General features: G+C 34.7%; 1 protein-coding gene across 4 annotated transcripts; it reads left to right on the top strand.

Moving 5' to 3' along the window:
• Positions 1-2,665: 2,665 nt before the first annotated feature.
• On the top strand, positions 2,666-7,675 carry LOC131078580 (uncharacterized). Of its 4 annotated transcripts, none has more exons than XM_059219971.1 (4): positions 2,666-2,959; positions 3,044-3,120; positions 3,254-3,355; positions 7,268-7,675. In XM_059219971.1, exons 1-4 carry the CDS (start codon positions 2,900-2,902, stop codon positions 7,359-7,361), a joined length of 333 nt encoding a protein of 110 aa, XP_059075954.1. In that variant the 5' UTR covers positions 2,666-2,899; the 3' UTR covers positions 7,362-7,675. The 4 variants fall into 4 exon arrangements, with proteins under 4 accessions (XP_059075954.1, XP_059075955.1, XP_057872323.2 ...); XM_059219972.1 differs by having other exon boundaries at positions 3,202-3,355; XM_058016340.2 differs by lacking the exon at positions 3,044-3,120 and having other exon boundaries at positions 2,666-3,042; positions 3,202-3,355.
• The last annotated feature ends 1,951 nt before the right edge of the window (positions 7,676-9,626 follow it).

Below are 9,626 nucleotides of genomic sequence, written 5' to 3'. Positions count from 1 at the left end.
CTATACAATATATTTTAATCAAAATTATGATAAATCAATTTATCAATTAAATTAAATCAATCTATTGACTAAAAAATAACAAATCAATAAAATTAATGTCATATGGAGTTGATGTCCTTTCCTATGGAGGTGGATAGGATTGTGGTGGAAAAATCCAGAGTTTGGGTGGCTTTTTGACATCCATCTTCATTCTCTGTGGCTGTCTTGATGGAAGTCTCTCGTATTGAGGTGGAGACATCCTTTGTGGGAATAGATGGGTCTTATTGTCCTAAGGCTTTGTTGCTAGGAAATGTCCACTTTGGTTTTGGGTTGCTTTTGGTTTAGCTTCTCCTTTAGCTAGATCCTTTCTTTTCTCCCCCTATTGAGGTGGGGGTTGATTCTCTAGAGGTTGAGGTGTCTTTTGCATGTGAAGGGCATGTTTCTATTGTGTGGACCCTTTTTTCTCTCCTTGCTTGTTCCTTGGTGAGGTTTTCTTTGCGTCTTCTTACCCATTCTCCTGGATCTCCGAATGAGGTGGTGTGCTCTCCTATGGAGGTGGAGAAGTTGCATGAGTTTTGCGTTGAATCTAGTCATAGCTGGGCAGTCAGTCTACTATCCTTCTTATCCTATTGAGGTGGATCTCTTTGTTTTTGAGGTGGAGAGATGGTTTGAGGGAGTTGTTTGGTTGTTGTTGGTTGAGGGAGCTTGTCAAAACCCTCCTGATGTACTCTGTAGAAGGTTTTGGGTGCCTTGTCAAAACCTTATGTCCTAGAATGTGCCTTCAAGACGAGTTGTTGTTGTCTGGTCCTTGACTGGTTGTGGGATCCTTGTAAAACCCATTCTTTCAAGTTGTGGGAGCCTTGTAAAACCCACTCTCAAGGTTGAGGGATCTTGTAAAAACCATTTACTTTTTGTTCCTCTCAGGAATAGGCTGGATGCTAACAATTTTCAAGGGCCCAGTTTGGCCAATGATTATTTTTAGTTAGGATCAAGCTTTGTTGTTTTTTGTGGCTTGGAAACTCTATTACAGGTTATGGGAGCCTGGGAAAACCCTTCTTGTTGACTGAGGTTTCTTGTTAAAACCCTCATTCTCTATTTTTGGGGATCTTTTGTTTGCTGATTTAAACCCTCTATTCTGGCTACCTTGATTTGTATTGTTTTACTCTTTTTTTTTGGCTGGTGTTTGGTCATTTACAGTGGCTGCTCTATTTTTTTGGTTATGTTTTCTACAGCCTTTGGGTTTTGGGATCTAGATGGTTGTAAGTCCAAGAGGTTTTAGGTCCTTTCTAAAACTTGTGGTTCATTGCCAGATAGTCTAGTCTTTTATTCATCGACACCTCTCTGATTGTAAGGGTTTCAGGGCCCCTTCAAAACCTATTTTATCCTAATAAAAAATAAATCAATAAAATTAGTTAACAAATCAAATCAAATTAAATTAAATACTTAAATAATTAAATGAGATAGGTAATGAAATTATTCAACTGCTAGCATTGAGATCCCACACTAATGGGGTGTACTTTTTGGCCAAGCTTGACATTGAAATCTTGACTTTATAACAATTATATATGTGAGATTTTCTGTGTAGATTCTAAATCTATTTTTGTAAAAATTAGAAATAAATTATGCATATTTTTACATAACATTTAATAGCTTATATTTTGTAGTAATCAAGATTTTTCAGAAGTCACATTTATGTCATCATGAATAAAAATATTTATAGAAAGAATAAAAATATAATTTTTAAAATAGAGATTTATCACACCAATGTCTAGGAATAAGGATATTTTTTCATAATTTTTTGTTACATATATATTTTATTTAATTTTTGAACTCAAGAGTAACGGTAATTTAGACAAAATTTTATGTCATTGTGCATAGCTATTTTTTGTATGCATTTGAATTAATTTATTCTTTATGCATTGAAAAGAGGACATGAATACCATAGGAAAATATATTATTTATAAATTTTCTCTATTTTCTTATTTTTCCACATGTGTAAAATAAAGACCTTAATGTTGAATTAAAAACATAGATTAAAAATAAATAAAAATAAATATATTAACAAAATTAAATTGATTCAAAATTATACTTTTTGAAAAGCTTATAATAAGGACTACATATTTACAATACATAACTTCTAAATGAATTCATTTGACCCCTCCGAAATGTAAATTAAAAGTGTTTTTGTAAGGAGACTTCAATGCTCATATGATTTAGGACTAGAGGGGTTCTATCCAAGGCAAATTGATGTAACAAGGTTTTGATCTAATCATCTTTATAAATTCCTTCAAATGAGACCTCTCAAGTCAACCAAAAATCAAGATATTTGAGGTTTGTAACTCACTATTGTTAGATTACATTTGTACATCCAAATTTTATCATTAATGAGGTAAGCTTAGGATTCAACATAAAATCTTAGTTATTCATTCATCTCATTAAAAAACTATAAATTAAAGACCAAACCTATTATTCCATCATTCCAATTCCCATGTGAAAAATAGACATTATGTCATAAACACCTCTATTTACGAAATATTATATTATGTTTTCAATTCATTATGTTTGCACAATTCATCTTTTTCCTCTATTGAAGGTGAGTGTTTAATTGAATTTAAAGGTAAGATGAAAAGGAATCAAGAGTAGGTGCATAAGATTTGTATACAAATGAGGATACCAATACATTTATTTGCCGATAGGCAATCCCTTGGCGGGGTTAACCCGCCACCGGGAAATTATCTCACCTCACGCCATCGGCGAGGGGTCTCCACAGCGTCGGGAAAAAAAACCCAGCCGCATTTGGATTGCCAGAAATTGTCTCCGCGTTTGGATTGCTCCATATCATACTGGATATCTAGTTGTGCTCGAGGCTGCCTGCTGGCGCCTGACGGATGCAGAGCCCCGGGAAAAACTAGTGTGACACATGGCTTCGTCGCTTGGAACCACCAACTCTCCTGCAAATCGTTCAAGATCACTCAGCAGGAAAAGCTCGACCAATGCGTGGCTAGGGTTTATTTTCTAACCATGTGGGGGGTCCTTAACTAACGCGTTGGTAGATGACTGCAGGTGTGCTGGACATTGCCATGCCTTCTCGCGTGTATTTTGCACCCCATGTGTTCCCACCATGGCGTCCAAATCTGTTAGGTCCGCTGTTAATTTGTTTGGCTCGCTTTTAAACTGTTTGGCTATTGTTTCTCCAACTTCCTCTTTCATTGGAATTTTCAGGGCATTATTCTGATGCGACGAGATCCATTATGTTTGGTTGTTGTTTCTCCAGCTTCCTGGGCTTCGAACCCCCACATGTTCATGTTCAAAGATTCTGGAATCCTGTAGAGTTTGGGGGCATTTTTAGAGTAGCTAATATTCCCTGCGTAAATTGGTATGTAACTCACCCCTGATTTCAGGAATGTGTTCTACATTGTGCTCGTCCTCTGTCATAATGAATGATGATTGTGGGCTTTTGCATAAGCGATACTTGATTGCAATTAGTTACCTCCCTTATATTAGGTATAAACTTCTTCGAGACATCTTTTGAAGCATGCAATGTTCTGCATTGTGTTCCTCCTCTATCATAATAAATGATGATTGTGGGCGTTCTGCGTAAACAATGCCCTAGGATGCATCTCGAGTCTCCTGTTTATGTCAGGAAATATCTTTGGTACAAAGTTAATATACATATCGATTTGAATTTTGATATTTTAGATCAGGTTGAATGTTTCTAAAGTCTTTTCAACAATCTGTTTCATGCATACCATGTGAAACTGCATTCCATGAGCCATCACTTCTCTGAGGTATTTTATCAAACCATTTGCATCTTTTTGTGTGTTTCTCTATTTAATAGTTTGCATGCATGATTTTGTAGTCCACCTTTGTTTCCTCATTTCCCATGCATAAATTAGTATCTTTTGATGGGTCTCACAAAACCATTTTCTTGCACCCATTTTGGTGCAGGTAAGGGAGATTCTCATTGATTGAGGCATGCATATAATATACATTTCAAAGGAAAAATCTTAGCCTCCATTATTTAGGATTATATTGATTACCCATGAATCTATACCTCTGTGTTAGCACTTTCATAGAATTGACATTCAAACCCACAATTATCATTATTACTATTGAAGCATGCCCTGCCAAAATAACAGTTGAATCTTTTATGATACAACTCTGCATCACCCACTTGTAATCTTGTAAAAAATACACGAATCAGTTCATATTCTTTGAGATAAATAACAATATATTTATATTCTTACTGTTAAATTGAGAAAGAAAAATGAACAGTACTGGAATGGAAGACGATTAAGAGCAGTAGAATCAACACATATACATTTATTGCCTTCCCAAATCGATTCTGCAACACACGTAACATGCACACCATTGTATAATGCATGGTGACACAAATGAAATAATTGAAACGATGTTATTAACATAAGCAATGAGTTCTAGTGGAGAATTGGGGTTCCTATGCAAGCTTATGGACCCCTAGAACTTGCCTACTAATCCACTTTGTTGGTATCTTGACATTTGAGAGAAAAAATATTAAATCATACTAGCTTAGAATTCTAAGTCAGATGCACAATAATCTCAAGCTTTTGAGTCTGATTTACATTGGCCCAAAATCTAGGATTTTGAATGCATGTTGTATTTTATAATCTTATTTTAGTTGTGAACTACAATTATGAAATGCTCACCAAACATTAAAAGATTTGATGAACCTACATCTAAATCTTCAAATTTTTATTTGACCATTAGAATCATGAAAAATGGTTCTTTACATTAAACACCACAGTCCAAGAACTACACCTGAAACTTTGGGATCCAATCTCCAATTTGTATTTTAAACTTTTGAGTTTATTTTAATCTGCAATTGATATTTAAAACCTCAAAGTCTGACTTACAATTATCAAATCCTACAAGAAAAATAGAGAAAAGTATGAGTTTCGACTAGAAACCATTTCAACAATTTTTTTGACATACAACATACATTTTATGCTTTGTAGTTTTATGTGCAGCAGGAAAACATACGGATTTTTCATCCTGTGTAACAATCTAGGGTTTGCAAAATTAAACAACAGTCGGTTTAACATTATCTCATCTATACTGGGGTAGTCATAATGGTCTATAGTTCAGGAATTTGAAGTGATTCTTATGTACGGTGCCTAAATGTATTTCAGTCTAGATATGATTTCTGCATCCAATATTTAGGGTATCATCAGTCCAGATCTATGTGCTATCCTTAGTCAAAAGTATAAGCGTCCATTTGTAGGTGACATAATCCTGATTGTAACAACACTCGGGACCAGTGAAGTCTCAGAGTAGGATGTCAGGCCAGCATTAATTTGGTGGCCGACCACCATTGTAGATAAGCTTTATTATTGGGATTTGAGGTACGTAGTTGTTGATTTCCTTCGATGAAGAGGAAGTATTTGAGATGGGAGAAGCTTAGAAGTTGCTCTGATCTTCTAAAAAAGGATTTTGCATGGCACACTTTTCCAAACTCAAACCTTCTACTAAGGATTTAAAATCAAAGTTCGACCACATGCAAGGGTTAAATCACATACATCTTATTAGCCACATCAATGTGCCTAACAAATAGCCCTCAGTTTTGTACCTGTGTCCAATTGTGTAAGCACCACTAAATCCATAAAATCGCCACATCAATGTGCCTAACAAATAGCCCTCAGTTTTGTACCTGGGTCCAATTGTGTAAGCACCACTAAATCCATAAAATCCCTAAGAGTGGAATCATGATGATAGACTTATCATGCCCTCAATCTTACCAATGATTGAATTGACAAACAATCAATTTGTGAAATTTCTCTTTTGTGCACTACTATGTCTTTTTCACGGATTACCCAATTCCCTCCAAGATTTTTGTGAGGTTGCTTGATATATTTCAGAGATCAAGACATGATCAAAATTGGGGCTATTTCCTTCAATAAATAGTCTTATTGAAATGGATTTGGGTAGTTAAAGTTTTGCAAGATGAGATTCCTGTGGTTCTTGCCCTAAAATTTCCTCCATGTTGGGTTTGCTAGCCTTTGATTTCAACCTATCAATATCTTTGTTTAAATTTAAATCAAGGAATGATAATGATTGAATCAATGAACAACCAATTTGTCAAATTCCTCATTTGTGCACTACTATGCCTTTTTTCGTGAATTACCCAATTCCCTCCAAGATTGGTGTGAGGTTGCTCAATATATTGTAAAGATCAAGACATGATCAAAATTGGGGTTATTTCCTTCAATAAATTTTCTTATTGAAATGGATTTGGGCAGTTAAAGATTTGCAAAATGAGATTCCTATAAGTCTTGGCCTAAAATTTCCTCCATGTTCGGTTTGCTAGCCTTTGATTTGAATCTATCAATGTCTTTGTTTAAATTTAAATCTAGGATAGGTTTCATGCAGAAATCATTGCCCGTGTTGATGCGGAACTTTTGCAGGCAAGAGAGGACAGAGAAAGAGTCTCCACGGTGCTAATCAAGCTAATCAAGCATGTCATCCTCCCCGTATGCCAAGTTTTTGGGTTATCTAATACCCTTGGCATTCATATTTTTTACACAAAATTATTTCTCTAGAATAGTATAGTTATTTGTTTATATTGCAAGCATATTCTAATTTTAAATTATGGTCCGTCTGTTGGAATTTAATGAGGCGATCAAGTGTGGGCAGCTAGATACATTCTTGAGGTAGGATGCAGAAGCCTATATGTACATATGTATATATACTCATATATGTGCATATGCATATATATATGTATGTATACATATGTATATACATACATATATATGTATATACATATATACATATGTCACACTCTTGTTAGGAATTCTGAAATTCAGTTGTTCAGTTAACTTGGGATTTCAAAACTCCACCCAAACTAATGGCATGGATATTTGGTATTTTCTGTTGAGTGTAAACATCAAACTAATAATTTTTTAAAATCAGTTCGTGTTTAAAGTGTAACATTTCTTTTAAGTGACTAATTCATTTGTATTTAAACCAAAAGTAGCAGTATGGGATGGACATTTTCCAAAAAATGGGTTCTTAAAAATATATATATTTAATTCATGAAAAACTAATTTATATGTTCTTTGTACTTGGAAGATGTTGTAAAATGACTTAATGAAAACCCTTTATGAAGAGCTAAAAGGATTATGAAAAATGATATGTATTGAGTCTAATTTTTATTATCCTTGGGTGTTGGATGTAAAGATAATTTATTAAATATTCAATTGTAGTTCTTCAGTTCCAATCACACAACTTTTGATGCTAAATGTGTTGATTGCAGGTTCACAAATGTTACTCAGCCAGGGTTGGTACATGTGAAGAATGCACCCAAGAAGTTGATTGATCTTGGGGTCGAGTTTGCGCCCATGGAGTAGATCATTAAAGATTTGGTTTCATCACTAAAAGAGACAGGTTTTCTTATGTTTCAGTGTTTTCTGAATGAAGATTTGCCTTACGTAGTGGGCAAATGTAAACAATATTTGATGTTTTAAGGTTTGTATATGAACTTGGATTTCCTTAAATCTTAGAACTATTTGACATGTTTAAGTTTGACTCCATGGATGAAAAAATACGTCGTTGGATTTATTTAAATTTTAGATCCATTGCCGCCTTGTTCCCCAGGATGGAGTACATTGTATTGTATTGCTCTAAAATTTGTGACAATTTCCATACATATGCAGTTACAAGATGTCTTTCCTACTTAACATTTATGTAAAGAAATTTTCAAATGCAACAAGTCCATTTAAAGTTTTCTCAAATTGTATTCATTCCTTCAGAGAGCCTGCTACTTTTTTTTTAAGGGAAGAAGCATTAGGATTTTGGCAAAAGAAAATATAAGCTCCTATCAGCAGTTCACATTGCACCTCCCAAGTGCAAGCGCTAGTTATAATCTTTTATAGTCCATTTATGTAATGCTAAAGAGGCGGCCTAGACATTCTAGAGTTATTCAACACGTGGGTCATAACGACTTTCAGGCTGTCTCAAAATTTGAAAATATTAAATGTCAAAGAAATTTACTCTTTTACTAGACTTCCCCATATTTATGATTTTCACCCCTATCAACTTGGACACGCTTGCGTACGACTATTTGTATGCTGACCACCGCTTCTCACTAGTAGTGAAGAAAAATAATATGAATAGGTCTGACCATTAGTTTGACAACTATAAGTCCATGACCCCTATGTATGAGCAACTCCCTCTCAAAATATATTTTATATGCTAAAAGCATTAAAAAATTTCTATATAGTTCAAAGTGTGATTAGTTTTAGTTTAGTCTTTTCATTGACTTAAATTTGTTATTTTTTATATTATAAAGTTGACCTAATTTTTCCCCAACATAATTGTCATTTCTTTTTGGTAAGTTATATTTTTGAGTATTAAATAAACAAAAAAAATGTCTTCATTCAAAGGGACCTTCAAATAAAGGTCTAGAGTTAGGGATAAAAAGGAAAATAAAGTGAAAGTACTTGTCATTGTCATTGTTGTTTTCTTTCCAACAACGTTATCTAGAAGCGTTCTCCACAGTGGTTTACAATCATTCAAGGGTCAACTTCAAACGATATGGTTCTCATTGACGTATTATAGTCAAAATACACCTCGATTTGACCAAAGGTCTCTATTTGTCTCGACTGCTTGGGAATTTTAATATTTAAAAAGTATTTTTTTACCTTAAAATTATTTTTTTAAAGTTTTGATTAGGGGGGAAACAAGTTTTGAGAGGACGAGAAAACTCGTACAACAAGTTTTGAAGGGACCTGAAACCCTTGGATTTTTCATTGATTAAGAAACAACAAAGGAACACTGCAAAAAGATACATCAAAGACAAAAAAACCCAACCACAACCTCACATGTTGGATCAAACATTATAGAACTGGTGGAAAAAGAGGTTCTAAAGAATAGAGTAGCCACCACCAAACAGACGTCGGTCAAACAACAAAAGTAAGACAATACAAACCAAGCTGGCTGAAATAACAGATCTAAATCATCAACTATAGATCTTAAAAACGAAGAATGAGGGTATAATAGGCACCCTTAGCCAACAAGAATGGTTTTCCCAGGCTCCCTTAACCTGTAACAAAGTCTCTAGGCCACCAAAATCTAAACTTGATCCTAACAAAGAGTTTTTAAAGGCTCCCCAAACCTTGAACAAAAGGTTATTCCCCAGACTTAACCAAAACAAAACATAAGTCAAACTAGGCCCTTGAAAATTAATAGCATCTAGCAAGCCCCTTATAGAAACACAAATAGAACGGAAAAACCAAGCATCCTCAGCCAAGAAAGAGGGTTTTACAAAGATCCCACAACCATACAAAGCCCTGATCACAACAAAATAGCCTGAAGGAACAATCTAGGAAATAGGGTTTTGAAAAGGCACCCAAAACCTTATACAAAATAAACCAAGAGGGTTTTTACAGGCTCCCTCAACTCATAGAACAAACTAGGAAACTAGTAAAAGAAAGAGAACCCAAACCCGTCTGAGAAGAACCCCAAGAGCATTTGGATAGGCAACCTCCACCAATAGCATGAACAAAAAAAGCCAAAAAGCTCCCTCACCCCATCTCTCCACCTAAATAGGAGAACTATCCACTCAATAGAACAAGGAGGAATGTAGACTAACAGCCCGAAAAGTCTACTCATAG

The sequence above is a fragment of the Cryptomeria japonica genome, chromosome 4, assembly GCF_030272615.1.
Source record: "Cryptomeria japonica chromosome 4, Sugi_1.0, whole genome shotgun sequence".
Lineage (NCBI taxonomy): Eukaryota > Viridiplantae > Streptophyta > Pinopsida > Cupressales > Cupressaceae > Cryptomeria > Cryptomeria japonica.
The sequence above is the reverse complement of the archived record's forward strand: the minus strand, read 5'-3'. Positions and strand labels throughout refer to the sequence as shown.